This window comes from Buteo buteo, chromosome 16 (genome assembly GCF_964188355.1).
Source record: "Buteo buteo chromosome 16, bButBut1.hap1.1, whole genome shotgun sequence".
Lineage (NCBI taxonomy): Eukaryota > Metazoa > Chordata > Aves > Accipitriformes > Accipitridae > Buteo > Buteo buteo.
The window spans coordinates 25,845,848-25,863,186 of record NC_134186.1 but is presented as its reverse complement, the minus strand read 5'-3'; the positions used below and the strand labels follow the sequence as shown (position 1 = coordinate 25,863,186).

General features: G+C 39.4%; 1 protein-coding gene across 7 annotated transcripts in view; it reads left to right on the top strand.

Annotated features, from left to right (window-relative positions):
* ANO5 (anoctamin 5) overlaps positions 1 to 11,016 on the top strand; it is a 60,922-nt gene extending 49,906 nt beyond the window's left edge. For all 7 annotated transcript variants that reach the window (XM_075048222.1, XM_075048221.1, XM_075048225.1 and 4 more), the window contains 7 exons: positions 219 to 388; positions 1,498 to 1,595; positions 1,862 to 1,992; positions 3,696 to 3,901; positions 4,978 to 5,159; positions 6,275 to 6,380; positions 7,237 to 11,016. In XM_075048222.1, the coding sequence (XP_074904323.1) occupies positions 219 to 388; positions 1,498 to 1,595; positions 1,862 to 1,992; positions 3,696 to 3,901; positions 4,978 to 5,159; positions 6,275 to 6,380; positions 7,237 to 7,458 (1,115 nt within the window). In that variant the 3' untranslated portion in view covers positions 7,459 to 11,016. The remainder of the gene's footprint in view (positions 1 to 218; positions 389 to 1,497; positions 1,596 to 1,861; positions 1,993 to 3,695; positions 3,902 to 4,977; positions 5,160 to 6,274; positions 6,381 to 7,236) is intronic.
* The last annotated feature ends 6,323 nt before the right edge of the window (positions 11,017 to 17,339 follow it).

Below are 17,339 nucleotides of genomic sequence, written 5' to 3'. Positions count from 1 at the left end.
TGAATGAATCTCACTTGCCTGCCTACTCAGAATATTGCATTGTAAATTAAAGGTACGGTGTCTGAGAGCAGGAGCTCCATCTACTGAAATGTTTGTAGGTCTTTTTCTTTTTTCTTTCCTTTGGGGTGTAAGGGCACTGTGCATGATGAGTATTTATGAATCTGTATCCCTTTTAAAGGGAATAAAGGAAAATATATTACTGTTTTCTGGTTTCACAGAGATTCCCAGAACGCATATGGAGTATGAGAACAGGCTCACTATGAAAATGTTTTTGTTCCAGTTTGTCAACTACTATTCATCCTGCTTCTATGTGGCCTTCTTCAAAGGGAAGTTTGTTGGTTACCCAGGTGCCTATACATACATGTTTAATCGTTGGCGAAATGAAGAGGTAAGACTTTCTTGATTAAGGTGGATTGAATAATAATAAACTAGTTAAACTCTATCCCCTCCAACCTGTGCACTCAGAAATTGCCAGCTGCAGGTTTGGTCTGGAATGAGCCGGACCTCAGCTGGCCATCCCAAGGCTGATGGAGGGGCTTCCAAGGACTCTTCCTGCTGGTGCTGGTCAGGGAAACACCAGCAGTGAAAATCTGTGGCTGTCAGTCACAAGGGTGAAAAATAGAAAAGCTTTTCTTGGCCCCAGTTGTCCTGAAATACCAGCGGATGTCGCCATAGGTCTTAAAAGTGATTGTCTAGGTTGAAGAAACCTAGTATAAATGGAAATGGTGTCTGGCCTTTGGGTGTCTCCTTAGCTTTTTGAGGCACTACGTTTTCAGAGAAACCATTTGGTAAAAGGTACTTCTGTAAGCTTTTGCTTTTTTCCTCATATCATTGCTAATTATGCTGTTTGTACAGAGATGAAATGCAATATTTAATGTGAAGCGTTGCCTGGGAGTCAATGGTGGAGGAAAAACTTCATGCAAAACACAATCAAGTAATGCAGTGCACTTACTGATTAGAGTATCCCCTAATACTGGTCTGGCTGCTAAAGTCTTAAGAAGACCTCAATAAAGAGTTGAAACGTTAAAACTAGTGTTCTCAGCAAACAGCAAAGGCTAGATACTGGCAGGTGTTTAAATACCTCTGGTGTAGGGATATGAATAGAAAATGCATGTGCTTGGTAGGTCAGGGTTGGTCTGGTGCTGAGGGCTAACTGAGCACTATAGATTCACTTTGCTGGGGCTGTGGGCGGGCTGCTGCACGCAGATCCTGCTGCCCCGTCTTTGTGCATCTACACAGTGGTCAGCCTGAAGCATCTCTGAATTACTCTGCCTTCCAATGGTCGTCATGTTTTGGTGTGTGTTTCATCAAGCCCGTTGAGCATTGAAAGCCCTTCTGTAACAGCTTTCCTGAGAGGGTATCTTAGCTGGCAGTCCAAGTGAAAATGAAGTACAAGTTTTAATAACTCCTTTCTTTCATTTATACAGTCATATAATATAGTTTATCTGGGTAACGTCCATTATTTATGTCCATTAACCCCCACTTTGTCTCTGCCAGTGTGATCCTGCGGGCTGTTTGATAGAATTGACGACACAGCTCACCATAGTCATGGCTGGCAAACAGATCTGGGGAAATATCCAAGAGGCCGTTGTACCGTAAGTTATCTCTTACACTGAGATGTCCGTGTTATAGACAGAGGAAATTCTTGGAAATTCTGATAACAAGTATTGCCATATGAAGAAGCCAAGCAATATTCTGTAAATTAAGTACAAATTCTAACAAGTAGACTCATTTTATAGAGGCTTTTGGCCTCTTTTTCTGAAAGCCATTCTTGTAAAAGCATGTTGCAACAAGGAGCTTGCTTAGAGAAAGGGATACTTGATCTGCTTCTCTCATTGTTAATTTTTTTCTGCATATACAGCTGGATTTGTAACTGGTGGGGACGCCGGAAAGCCAGAAATAATCCAGAAAATTTATACAGTCGCTGGGAGCAAGACCATGATCTGCAGATATTTGGAGCCTTAGGCCTATTCTATGAGTATCTAGAAATGGGTAAGTTTAAAAATACACATTTGGAATTGAGGACAAGACACCTTGTACTGACACTTCTAAAACAACAGCTTCAATTAATTGTTATGGGTTGATGCCACCACTTTCATCTGGTAAACAGTAGACAGTTAACTGCTGGAAATCATTAAATAGGTCAGCCCGATTAAAAAAAAAAAAAAAAGCTGCCTTTGCATCTTAGACTGCGGGGAGTTTCACAGAAACGCTGCAAAGACTGTTTTCCCTCATTTGAATGGGGAACATTATTCTTGGTGCAGCCAGCTGTCTCAGTGTCTGTTCTGTTCTTGTTCCCAAGCATGTTCTCAGCTGATGTCAGTGGAAGTTGTAAGTATGGGATGAGTGCCAAATATCCTGTGAGGATGGGTACTGCAGATACGAGATCTACGAACTGGATCAGAAAGAATCAGTTTAGTTTTAGCTTTGCCCTGATTAGTGCTTCGATACAGTCCAGTAGACCAGCAGAGGGAGCATGAGCAACAGAATAGGATTTTTCAAAAGTAACCGTGAACAGGTCAGCACATGAAATCACTTTACGAAACCTGAGAAACTAAAACTAGAAATTGAAGCCAAACTAAAATTAAAAGAGACTAAAACAAAAAATCAGTATTTGTCTCTTAGAAGGACAAAATTTGTTGAAAAGTGGTCCCTTGTATTGTTTTATCTGTACAAAAATAATTATTGCCTAGAGCTTTGCAACTGTATTATTGTCACTTCGTACACTTCATGATATTTCATACAGGACTGTGATCTTGTGAAATTCGTATGCTAAAAACCATCAGTGTTGTCAGCCATGCCCGTTAATAGATGTCCTTGCTCTTCCTAAATCAGAACTGAACCAGTACGCTCTAGCATTGTCCTGGGACTGCTAAGCTAGTAGGAATTCTGTTGCTTGTCTAAGATGAAGAACTCGTCACTGAAATCATGGAAGAGCTGGTGACTGGTGTGTGGGAATTTATTTTTATCCACTGCCTAAACCAGACAAGATGTTCTATTTCCTATCTTTAAAATACAGTGGCAGTATTGGCTCTGCACTGAGGACTGTCACATTCTGTACCAAGAGACATTTCATTTTGGTAATAACTAAAGGGATCATTTGTGTATTTTATTTGCAATTGTTAAAGTAATGTTAAGGCTCCCCAGTGGAACTATTACATACAGAATCGCTATTAATATTTTGACTGAACCAATAACAATAGGTGGAGGTAAGCTTGTGATAAGTGAAAGTATTTTCTCTTTTTCATTTAGGAGTGTAGCCGATAAGTAGAAGGAGAATGGGCTTGCTCCGTACAAACTGCAGGAGAGAATAACTAGCCTGTTTTTGTTTCTCTCTGGTAATTCAGAAACTTGATGTATGAGTACATTCCCATTCCCCTACAGTTATGTTCCGTTCATGAGAGGAGAACTGCAACACCATGAAAGAATTAGTATCTGGCACTGCTGGCAGCATCATTTGACGGCACCCGAATGCCCCGTTCCCTTGAGTGCTGCTGAATGGCAGCCCTAAGAGACTGGAGAAGTCTTAGGGCTGGGGCAGGTTGTCGCTTAGCTCAGGGCAGGGCTGGAGGTGAATTGTGCAGCCTGGCAAAAGTTTGCCATTTGTTTGTGAGTAGCAACCTGCGTGTTTCATTGTCACCCTGAGGGTACTTTCATTGGGACAGCTTTTGGCACTTTTCTTTTCTCCCTTGCAGTCATTCAGTTTGGATTCATTACTCTCTTTGTGGCGTCCTTTCCCCTGGCTCCCCTTCTTGCTCTGATGAATAATATCCTGGAGATTCGAGTAGACTCCTGGAAGTTAACCACTCAGTACAGGAGACCTGTGGCTGCGAAAGCACATAGCATAGGAGTTTGGCAAGAAATCCTGAACGGAATGGCCATCTTGTCTGTTGTCACTAATGTAAGTACGTAAACGGTGCTATATCAACTTTGATTCTTCCATGTACCCAGAATCTGCAGATTTAAAAATCAGCTGATGCTTTTTCTCCTTCATCAGTAGTATTCACTTTATCACATGCTACCCTACAGCGATGTGGTGAAGGCATTTGGGTGGTTCGGCTTGTCCGTACGTTGACAACATGCAGCTTCAAATGCACATTTCACGGGACCATAATTGTTCATTCACTTGTCTGTGTTTTCCAGTGGTTTGGAATGGCATAAGCCAGCCTGAAGCTTAGTCTGATGAAGCACACTGATTGCCCAGAGGGGACTGTAGGGGACAGGAGTCGTGGATTAACTCTGTCAGCCAGATGACGTTTTCTGTCTTGTCACTCTGAGGCCTGTTCTGTGGGAATTCTGCTCGTTCAACTGCTTCTGGATGCCCCTATGGGGGAGGTGGCTCAGAGTACCTTTTATGATCTGGAAACTAAATGCTGTGCTAGTATTTCACCTTAAATATAATGTAAAGCAGACTGCTGAGCAAAAGAGTTGCCTCTTTTTAATGTAGAGTAATAAACAGTATCAGATCTGCAAGTGTCTAAGGCAACAAGCCCACTTGCAGGTATTGCCTAATTAGCAAGGTACCAGAGCATCTTAAGTATCTCAAGTTTCCAGGCAAAATGTGCTGGTAGCCATTGTTTCCTTTTTAAATACAACTGGAGAAAATGGCTCCCCTTCTTTCACGAAGTGATCACACACTGGGTTCGAGTTCATCCTTCCTCACAAGAATTCAAAACCACATCTCCTTTTTCACTAAGGAGTGCTGTTATCACAGGTAGAAGACAGTGTGGTCTGAGGGGATATTTGGTGCCTCTTGTAAGGACTATTCACATATTTTTGTTCACTGAGTGCTGGTCCTTGCAGCAGAGGCTGCAGTCAGCATCTTTTCCAAGGTGAAGTGCCCTAACCATGCTGCTCATCCTTGCTTAAAAGATCCTGGGTTATGCCACAGAGTCACAGTACCAAAACCCTTTTATGAATCTGCTTACAAATATTGTGTGCCACTTCCTTAATTTCTTTTTCCAATTTCTTTTTCAGGCTTTTATTGTTGCATTCACATCAGATATGATTCCTCGTTTAGTTTACTACTATGCTTATTCTGAAAATGAAGACTCACCTATGTCTGGGTACATAAACAATAGTTTGTCAGTGTTTCAAATCTCAGATTTTCCTGACAGAAACAAGCCTAAACTGAATCCGGAAAACTTTGTCATATGCAGGTTGGTATTGGTGTAATAATAAGTATTTTCTTGCTTTCCTTAGAATACAGCGTAAAAAGTTGATGCAGATCCAAGTAGTCCACTAGAAATTAAATGATGTCATTCTCATCGTTCTAAAGTGTGAGAGGTAATATTTAGGCTGTTAGCAAGGCAGTGCTTGAGATGGTAAGAGATCATGCCAGTAAGGAAAAAAATCACCTTTTTCTTGTTTAAGAGCGCCTCATTGCTAATGGTTTTTTTTGTTTGGTTTTGGGTTTTTTACTTAAACTATTGATTTTTGAGTGATGGAGGAGATTTACATCCCTAAGGTTGCAAAATTCAGCCTATATTTTCAAAGCTTTTTTGGCTGCAGTGCCTAAGTGAGCAAGGAAGTATCATTAGGGGGATGTTTAGATTCCAAAGCTGAAAATGAGATATGGTATTTAAAAGCCAATTGTTATTATGCTAGATACCACCAAGGATCTGGGCCATGCTGCTTTCATTAAAAAAAATAGTCCTTTCTTGCTAGAAGCAGCATTGGAGGTTCTAGAAGAATTGAGAAACAACTTTGGAGAAGACTGTGGTAAAAGAAAAGTACTGATTTGATGAAAAAAAAGAAATCCCCAAACAAATGAACCGAACAAAAAAAAAACCCAACACTTTAAGAAGCAGCTACATTTGTACAATGTTTTAGCTTTAAAGGCCCAGGAGTCTTATCCTACTTCTACATGTGAGTGTAAAACACATACTCAAGGCTGTCCTTCCATTAAACCCTGCATCTGTCCAGTCCATAATCTGTCACGTTTATTCAATACTTGTCCGTTACTGTGTGATACGTTCCATCACTCTGTCCTGTATTATTTGATCATGGACTGAAAAAAAAGTAACCTATGTACAAAATTTCACTTCTCACACATCCTCATCTCTGTTGCTGTGAATGTGAGGTTGTTTAAGCAAACATAAGACAGAAACAAATTGAGAGGCAACCTTTTTCTGCAAAAGGAAACAGACCATTTAAAACAAGATGAAAAGGTTCCTTAAATGACAGCTGTATTTGCCTGTAAGTGTCACTGAGCTTGTAGTCTGTCTCAGACTGAATATGACATTTCACCTTTGCATGTCTTTCTGTCCAACAGGTACAGAGACTATCGATATCCTCCAGATCATGAGAGGAAATATTTACACACTATGCAGTTCTGGCACATTCTTGCTGCAAAACTGGCCTTTATAATTATTATGGAGGTATGTTCCCTACAAAATTTCCTTGCGAAATCGGTGCCGTATCGATTCTCTAGGCAGTTACTAATGTTAGAGAAAACAGAATATACTCTGCTGAGAGTATAAAATAGTGCCTTCCCTAAGTAATACAAAACACTCATGTCCTAAATGATTCCTATAACTAAGTCTTTCAACTTCAGGGTGTTAACCTCCAAGTAAGAACAGTGAAAACAGCTGAGGAAGCTGCTAAATTTGATCAAAATAAAACAGTAGAATAAAAAAGGTCTTTATGCAGATGGAAGAGACATGAAGCACCAGGACTAGCACTTTCACTCCTACTGGTTTCATTCAAGAGCTGTATGCAAGATGACTGTATTCAAAATCCAGAAAGCATTTTGCAGTGATGTATATTGGCTCAAAATAGCTAAATCAATAATTTGGATAACTGGCACTTCAGTATTAAGACACTGTCTTACAAGTTCTGAAGGAAAAAGGGAGTTGTTAAAGTGCTGCTCTTACCACTTCTCCTACTGTATCTTATCAGTTCTCAATAGTGTTTTCAGCACGGCCATATGAATTTTCTAAGAAACAACATAGTGGTATTAGAAAGTGGTGCTAGGGATTCAGAACCTGACACTTTCCTCTTGGGTTTGTTAATTCATAAGTTGTTTAGAATTAAAGTTTCTGCATAAAAGGAAGTCTTTTAATCTTTGTGCACATCTCAGATACACATTATTTTGTTATGTATTGTTCCAGGACAGCCAAATGAAATGTATTCTGTTTGTGGAAAAAAGATTCATCTATTTGGGGTTGGATAAGACAATAGGAGTTTCATTTGGTAATGAGTTGTAACATTTCTCCTTTTTTTTTTTTTTTTTAGCATGTTGTATTCATCGTCAAATTCTTTGTAGCATGGATGATTCCTGATGTCCCTGCAGATGTGAAAGCCAAAATAAAACGTGAAAAATATTTAACACAGAAAATCCTCCATGAGTATGAACTTGAAAAACTGAAGGAGAGACTGTGTCAAGGTGATAAACGAGCCACGGAAAAGGAGTTCATCGCCACAGAAGGGAGGATGGAGTTATCCAGAGCAATGTAGTTGAAAAAACAACTGTTTGGGATTTAGCTCATTTTAGCTTTTTTTATCTGTGGTTTGCTCAGTATGCATCATCTTGAAAACTATAGGACAGTTTCAACCCTTTGCTTTCAGTCCAAAGATTTTAGACTTTAAAAAAAGTCTTACTGAGCATTCTAGGTTTAGCAAATCTACTTAACTGTATGACTTCAGCACTGTTTTCTATTTACCCATCACTTTGAATAATAAGTGTAATCTTGTAATCCTAGAGTTCGGATTCCCAGTATAGGGAATGTTACCCTCAAAGGGCTCACAGGATATGATAATGTCATTAACACCAAGCCCTCCCTCTGTTGCTAAATGCAAAGTTCCAGGCTGTATCCCAGCTGAATGAAAAGGATATCATAGAGGACTCCTGCTGTGGAAAATGCTGAGAATTATTATTGTTATGACATGATCATTTAAACAGGAGAACACTCCTGATACAGCGGTTAGGGTTTGGGGCTTTTTTTAATATCCATTAGTCCTTATGAAACATTTGTTTGCAGCTTTGAACTTCTATACACTTTTTAGAAGGAATTGATTTTTAAAGATATATTGGCTTAATTCCACTTGGAATTATTTATAGGCGCAGTCTTCAGTTAATACATACTAATGAAGGAAAAAAGAATCCGTAATTTATTTTCATAAAGATATGATCTGCCAAAGAGTTTGGTCTTTAAATGCAAATATTGTGGAATCATCTAATTAGTGTTTTTTGAAAAGGTGTATACAATTTGGAGAAGTCCAGCTAATTTATTTCTCAATCTCAAAAACTGCCATTGGAAGACCATATGTGATGTTAGTTTTGGCCAAAGGTCCTTCTTCATTTGGATTCTTTGTTTGGATTCTCTGTGAATGCCAACAAAGGGCTAAAGCTGTGTGTCTGTACTTGATGCACACTATGGAGTATGACTGCACAGTGCAGTGGATTGGGAGCTGCACTGCCATACTAATTGATCTAGCCAGATGGTTTGTACGTGGATTTGTATTCAAAAGGTTTTAAGCATGCCAAATAATCTCTGTTTACATTGTTACTTTCCTTATACATAGGAGCCTGGGGTTTTTGTTTTGGTTTTTTTTCTTTTTAATCTTTAAGAAGGATTTTTTTTTTCTGTTTTGTCATGGGGCTTTTCTACAGTTATCAAGTTTATAAATATGTAATAACTACTTGTGCAAAGTAGCTACCAGCTGTTTATGAATGTGCCCTCATTTTATAATTTGAAGCAGTTAGGCATTTTTATGATTTTGCTGTATATTTAAAACATATCAACACTTCCATGCTTAGTGCCTTGTTTATTTGCGTTTGGCAAAAGATGTGAAGATGATCACTATGTGGAAATCAGTATTTCCAAAGTGTGCTTCCAGGCATCGTGATACTGTGAACCTGCACACATAGCTGTACAGTGTTAGCCAAACCATGCCTGCCTTGGCACACTTCTGTTTTAGTACTATGTGAACTGTTCACGGGGAGCAGTTCATACCGAGACTGCTTAGATAAAGTAACACCGGACTGTTGAGTTCTCTCGTGCTGAACTACACTAGCTAGAGAGATTAGAAATTTTACTATATTTGCACTTTGAAAGTTATACTTCCTTGCAAGTATACACACAAAAATACAGATTTGTATTCCATATCAGCCAAGTGATGTACTGTTTACTAGATCCACAACTTAAGGTTTCTGTATTTTGTCTTAGCAGACCTAGCCTACATCTTGGAATACTTGGCTAGTAACCTTAATGTTGTAGCAGAGTTTTAAATCAATGTCTTGAGTGGAACTGTCATTATTAGCAAAGGTTTTCACATTGAAGTGCCTACCTCGAACAAGCATCACGTGGTTTGGCTGTCAGTCAAGGAGTTGAAGCAGATGTACATTTCTCATTACTGTAAGTTATTCAGCTTCCTTCTGTAAGTTTGCTTGATAAATCAAGTATGTTGGCAATTCATGTTCATGATGAACTGACCATGTTCTTGAATATTCAGATACATTTGAAGCAATGGATTTATTGGAGGAATGCATGTATAAATAAATTAGCTCTGCTGCTTAATGTATAAGCCAAAGAAGAGTATCAGTCACCATAATTATATATGCGACACCAGAATTTACACAACACAAGCACTTTGCTGCTTCTCACACATATACTGTTAACTAAACTGCTTAATTTAGATTTCACAGGTTTTTTACTGTTAGCAATGCAAACAATTGCTTCAAACGGTAAGGTGATGAGATGCAAAACGATATTTCTATGCAAAATGTACAATCTGATTGAAGCTGAAAACAGATTTGAAAATTCAGCATTAGGTGCACTATTCCTGCTTACAAAACGTGAGTTTCTTCAGGTCCTGTAATAAAGTGTCCTAATATACTACACTTGAAAAGATGTCAGCAAAATAGATGTATTGTGAATGACTAATGCTATTTAAAAGCAAGATGGAGGAAAACAAGGAGATACCTTAGTTTCAGATACAAGGTTGATATGCGGAAGCTCTGCAGGCAGACCCTGAATTTGAATTGATGTTTTGATCCCTACTTCTTGCTTCTTTCCAACTTATTTTTTGAGGTCACTTCCTATTTAATGCTATACAAACAGATGTTTTGCATATGTTGTATCATACAGTAGAAAGTGGAAAAAAATCTGGGATCAGCTTATTTGAAAATAAATATATGTATATTTAAAATATATCATTACACTTCATAGCATTACTTCTTCATATATAGAAACTGTTGAAAAAAGAATGTGTTGTCATATTAAGAGCTAACATCATGTAACAAAATAAGTCTAACACCTCTTTACATAAGAGTTTGCCTTTACTTGTCATTAAGCAGTATTTTGACAAAAGATTATTAGTATGATTAGGATTATAATGGTTCACATACGTATACATTTCCTGAAGTGTTCTTGGAAAGTGACAAAAATAAGACAAATGAACTGGTCGGTTTGGGGATGTGCTTATTGTTACTGTTGGAATATTTTGTTTTGATGTGTTTAATATAAGTATCTAAAAGTGTCCTTTAACCAAAGTGAAGATAGTTCTCTGTTGGAACTACTCTACTTTAAGCAACAGTAGATTGCTTCATTAGAATCAGTTAGAAAAAGAAAATTGGCCTTTCAAGTGTAATACAATCAGGGATTTTTACTTTTTTTTTTCCCTCAATTTAAAACTTAGTATTTTTACCTTGGAAAGATTTAGTATGGTATGTTCTAAGCAAATGACTGCAAGATAAGATTGCCACTATAAGACACTATACTGTTTTTTCTAGAAGATTTTGTTATTATGCTTTTACTTTTTTATGTAATACTATTAGTTTGAGAAGAACAGAACGGAGTGAAAATAGATGGACTTTCCTACTGTTCTATATGTACTGCTTGTTTTGACTTGTACTGTTATGTAATGAGTGGCATTTTTGTCTGCTAAGTATGTTGCTGATTTACATGATACACTAGCATTGGAATAATTTTTTTAAACATTGCATTCAGCTAACTTATATATGTACATTTAATAAGATCTAGATCTGGCAAATAAAGAAGTGTTTATTTTTAATGTGCTGTCAACTTGTTTTTGAAAATTCCAAGAACTCAGAGAGGAGCTGAAGTATTAAAAGTTAAGTGCCCGGAGAGCCTCATGGAGAAAAGTATTCATACAGATTTCTGCAACTCATTGCAGGATATTTGGATGCTGTATCTAGATTTCCTGCAGTTGTAACTTTGCAAGTTTCTAACTGAGATTATTGAAGAAAGCCCCTGACTGCCATCTTCCACTTGATAATCACATTGGGTAACTGTCTTTTCTGTCTTCATACATTTTCTTTAGAAGGAGTTACCAAGGAAAACCTGTACTAAGTTCTGCATATATTGTAGGCAATGCACATAGACCGAGATGGCATGAGTGTGTGATAGCCCATGAGGGAACAGGTTTGCACAGTCCCTGCATTAGGAGACCTCAGTTCAGTGAAAAAGGCTCAGCACTTTCATCTTCCTTTAGGTATGGTACAAACGGTATGTTAACACGCATTCATTTTCAGCCAGGCTGCTTCTCCCGTCATTCTCTGGCTACAGTTTTTATTCTTGTGATGCCAGGACCTGAGGTGACTTCTCAAGTTCTCAGTCAGTCACACACGCAGTTTTCACACGCAACGCAAGTGGTTCACATACGTGCACTTAAATAGCTTTGAGCACATATCCTGGGAAATATGGCAGAGCTAAAGCTTTTCCAAGGGACTGGTACAGTCTTACTGTTCATAGATACCTCTACATCTTTTACTCTTTCTTAAAACTCACTTCTGACACCAGTGTAGGGCTTTGGATTAAATCACAGAGAATCTGGATTCAAGTTTAGGACTTGCTCTCAGTAGACGGCATCAGCATATTCTCACTCCTGTTATACCATGTTATCAGAACTTCTCTGGGAACAGGGTCACCTGCCAGACTTGGTAGGTTATTTCCTTTGTAACTTTGAAATGATAAATTAAGAGAGATGCAATAGCAATAATCAAATGAAGGAAATGTGTGAGATGAATAAAACAAATCTATATTAAAAAAAAGATAAGAACAAAACAAGGTGTAATTCTGTATTATGCTCCTACTGCTGTGCTGATTACTGAGGTGGAACAGGTTACTTAATTACGTGGAACAGGTTACTTAATTTGGTATCAGAAGGAAAAATAAAGCATTAAGAAAGATGGAGAAGAAAGTGGTAGCAAAAGGAAAGTGGGAAAGGAGGAAGAAAAGACAAAGGTGCTGTTGCTATGCAGGTTATAGGGGATATTTAGGTATTATGAAAGTGTTAACTTTTCAGGTGCGTTCAAGCTTTGCTCTTGGAGGTTAAACCTTGCCTCCATTGAGGCCTGTGGTAAATGGGTAATCAAGTTTAGTTGGGGGTACAATTTCATCTAGAGCCAATTATATAATATAAGAAAGAGTAGCATGGCAACTTGCGAGACATTCGCAAATCCCGGAGCGTACCTGGCTCTTCCCACGATCAGAAATGGTAGCTACCCTTCAAAAGTCTTAATTCTTTCATTTATCTTGTGCAGTAAATGAAGAGATGCACCAAAGTTTGGTGGTTGTACTTTTTGCATTGGAAAAAAAGGAGAGGCATCTAATTTGATCAGTGTCTTCACCTACCCAGATTAAAGGGTCTTTCTAAAAGTAAGTCCATGTTTATTCTATGCAAAAAATGGTAGGGAGCACTGAAATAGAAGAAATGTTTTGAACACATGCATCGCAATCAAACTGGTTTAAAATACATTGTCTTAACAGGAGTAGAAAAATACGTAACCCGCTCACTAGTAGATCAGTGGAAAAGAACAGCAAGATGTGGAGGAAATGATATCCCAACATCTGAAGTATGCAGAATTCATCTCTGTTTCAGACATGTGGGCTCTGCAACAAATAAAATCTTGTCTAATGCTCCTCAAAATGCTCAAAATTAAAAGAAAATGAGTGTTTCTGAAAATAACGTCTTAAACATGGCACCAGAAATACACTGAGGTCAGCACAACTGTACCGATGGCAGCTCCTGCAGTCCGAGAGCCCAGCTTGTAACTGGAAGGAGATGTAGAACGATGCACGGCTGAGGGACGCAGGGGCTGGGGTCAGGGTTCCTAACATCTGGTGTGGCGAAGAGATCGTACCAAGAGAGGGCAAAGGCAGCCCTCACAAAGGACTCATTTAGAAATGAAAATCCTTCTTTCCCTAAACAGATGGAAAGAGGCGAAGGGAAAAAAATTATGATCATTATCACATGAATAATAACAAAATAACTTCCAAAATATTTGAATTACTTCGTAACTTCATTAAGCCACAGCTACTATTTCTTGCCTGTCTTCCTGTGTGTTCAGGGTGGTCACAACAACTCTGCAGCATAGTCTTGGCATCCTTAAAAAATAATAGCTAATTTAAATCTTGCTCTGGTTTTAAATAATCAGTTGTCTCTACCCAACACTTACATCATTCAAATGCAGCTCAGGAAGTTGGTTGTTTTTTTTTTTTTTTTTTATGTAAGCATGTGTACCGAGAAATCTGCTGGGAGATGAGTAGGATGTGAAATTCAGCAGCCGTACCAATTTTTGGACGGCGCATATGCACATTCTGCTGCAATAATTAGTGACTATGCTTTCTCAGTCAGAAATGAGTCAGTCTGAAACATTTAGTAAGGGTATGACTCTTTTTAATTCTTTTTTCAACTCCTCAACAAATCAGTGCTGTTAGCTAGTCAGAAACACGTTTGTATTTAAATTACTGGCTGACCTAGCTTCGTCCTTGGGTGTTCTAAACATCCAGCGCTATTCAGCATTTCAGTTTCGGTACTGAAAGATGTAGGGGACATCCTAGCTATTTCGGTAGGCAAGAGGCATTAAATAAATGTGCCTTTTTATTATGTTGTCCCTTCCATACCACAGTAGGTTCGAAATGCTTGATGTTGCTAGTATATCTGAACCATACCATCCTCAGCAGTGAAAAGCCATGGTGGAAAAGTTCTGTCTCTGATGGCCCTTAGTTCCATGCATCTTCAACACTGATGGCTTTTACTAATTGATCTCGGCTAGTGCTTGGTGCGATGTAATAGGAAACCAATGTTCAAGAAGCACGTGCTGCACGCTTGCTGGCTCTTTTAATAAGTTTTCAAAAAGGAATAAAAATACCCCAGACAGAAGTTTTTATTAGGGAAAACCGATAGAAAGGCTGGATTCTCTGCCACGTTACAACCTCATCACAACAGACAGTTTTGCTATCAGATTCTCTCAAATAAACGTTTCTGTTGATGTTAGCCCATTAGCAGAGTGTCAGCAAACAGTAATGCTACAGTTAAGCCTGTTTTCTGGTTGTGGCATCTATATTATTCTTCAGATAAAATCCTGGCTCTGTCTGTACTGATAGAGATTGTACTATTACTTTCAGACGTGGCTAAGATTTCAACATTTCCCTTAACAAAGATCCAGGTTAAAAAAACCCGGCTGAAATAGGTGGGCCAAGAGATTTCCATACAGTGCACCATATAATGGCAATCTGTTAATTTTAAGGTGTCTAGGCTTCATGCTGCTCTAAGCAAGCTGCTAATGCATTGCCATCAGGAAGGATTCCCTGCTTTGCCCTTTCACATAGGATTGCCTCTGTGTCACGACAGCTTTTTTGCCTTCCTCAGCAGCAGTCCGTGAGACCATGTGGCAGAAGTACCCAACACCGAATCCTAGGTGCCAGGTCACACTTCCACTCATCTGCTGACAGCAGCATCCTTGCATGGGTTTCACTTTCTCAGCTAGAAGTGAGATTCATGTGCCTCCCGATCATCCTTCCAAGATGCTGCAGAGTGTGCAGGGGCACGCATCAGGCAATAGACAATTTTGCTGGGAAGTAGGATATTCGTGATGACGCCACGTTGCGTGAGCATTTCAAGAAATATTCCTTGTATCTCAGCCAAGAACTCAAGGCACTCTGCGGCAATGATGGTTCCTGCCACTTCAACTCCACTGAAGCTGGTGTGTGTAGGTTCAGGCCAGAGAAATGACAAGAGATGATCATGTAGGGTGTGTCAGGGGTGTTTCCTTCAGAAAAGACAAACATTCCAGCCCTCTACATTTTTCTTTTTCTTTTTTTTTTAATGGGACAGTCTGATATATCATCATAAAGGGATTTTTTTCACAAAGATTTCTAAGTAGAAAAGTCTCATGTTTTGAGTGAAGGAACAACAAGATCCTGTATGTTTTATGGTAAGCAATAAGTGGCTCAATGCTTTTTTATCATATTTTTGTTGCTGGGCACTCCATGTGAAAATAGCAAATGATTCTGTGGCTACACCCAGCCTGTCACTATGACTCGTGTTTTAATTAGAAGATGCCACAATATGCCAATTCACCACGTACCAATGAACAACATTCAACTTTTTCATCAAACGAAGGTACTCTCTCTGGGATTGGTAAAAAGATGATGATCTAGTTAATGGGGTCACTACTGTGATTAGACCTGAAGGAGGTGACATGGGTACAGGAAATCAAAGCAGAAAGAAACCTACTCTGTACTTTTACTGTAAATTCACAGTGCTAGGGTTACCTGCTGAACATGTAGAGGGAACTGAATTTAGCAAGAGACTATGAAGTCCTTATTAACGACTTTATCTTCAAAAGGGAGAGAGTGAATAAAGGGAAGTGTAAGGGCTCATGAACTGGAGAAGATAGAAAAACTGAGGCACCAGACGGGCTTGAAGCCGGATCATGTAGAGAAACTGCTATGGAGACTTGTTAATATTCAGATGTGTAGAAGAAGCCTTTAAATGTAAATGCTAGTCTGTCAGCAGGTCTCCCCTGCCTAGGAGACAGCAGCCAATTTTATTAGCAGTTAATACGGGAACTGAAATGGGGCATCCAAGAGGTTGATTCTTCAGGGAAGGGAAAAGCAGGCTTTCCTTTTCTTTTGCACCTGGAAGAAATTAAATGCAAAGAAATCATTTGGAGCATTTGCTTCACTTTCAGTGGTAGGATAAACTCTACTTCAGATGTCTATCCAGCGTAACCAGACACTTCCCTGCGCGTGGAGCAGCCTCGCCTTCTCCTGGGCGCACACCACTCGTCAGTGATTTGTTCATGCGTCTGTCGTTGTAGGGACCTGACTCATACCTGGCACAAAGACAGTCACAGAAGCAAGCGCTTTTCCAAAGAGCTCAGGGTGTCTAATGAGGATGGGGCAAATGCTAAGCAAGGTAACTGCAGTTTCTTTCGTGGAGAGAACAATTACAACTTCCTATAAGGCTACCTTGGAGAGTTTCTTCATTCTGCAATAAATGCCAATCGTTTGGTGTATATTTGGCATACAAATGCACATAATTCTCAGTCATTCTGAAACTTTATAATCAAACCTCTATCGTGCAAAAGGGTTGATATTATTTACCATAAGAAAAGCAAGTGATATGGGATCATTGGCTTTGAAGAATGTATTCCTTGTTGCTCTTTAAAGCATGCTGGAACAGCAGCTGGGTCTGGAGGTGTTCTGATATGGCCAACTCAAAGCAGTAGGCAGGAATTCCTCTGTCAATTTTAATGCCTTTGATCAGACCGTAGTGATTTGTCACTAAAATGTCAAACACCTAAAAAAATTAAGACAGTCCCATCATAAATCTCTTCTCAGAACTGGCAAAAATGATACAGGCAATCACAAGATGTTCATGTTAACTGTAACGCAGAGAGGAGACGTCTGTCACGTAAAGTGGAAACATCGTGCTTTATGTCTCTGCACTTGGATAGAAAACAGAGACAGATTTTTGTGGGAATGCAGATACCATCTTGGACGCTGTTCACAGGACTCTTCTTCCAGGGACTTTTTCTTCATCCCATCTGTGGGGCTGACTGAACATCTCTGTTATCTGGATTTTCATCTTCCAGGGGAAATGCCGGACTCAGAGAGTATGATTTTCCCTTGCAGACTGGTCTCAGCTGAAGCCATGTGGATTCTAACCCTTCCCTTTCTGATTGCCAGCTGCACTGTATCTTTTGAGATGTTTTTTGCAAGATAACCAGGACAGTTTACTGTGTTTCCTACTACAGTAACATCTCTTTTGTCACGTGTCGGAGCGTGGATCACTATTTGGCCCTGATGCAGCCGCTGAAATCCTTGAGGGTGTCAAACAGCGGTGGGTTCTGACTTGCCTTCCTGTATGGACAATGACTACCCCGACCAGTGTGCCAGTCACCTCCATTGTCAGTGCTCAGACGTGTCCAAACACCACCACTAGTTGTTGCATCTACGTAGCTTCCAGCTTCACCTCTCCAACGCTCCCCCTTTTCTTGAGCTGTGCAGTTTCTGGCTGCTTACCACCCTTCGTTGGTATTTGCTACTGTTAACTGCACCAGCATCAGCATGCTGACAAATAAA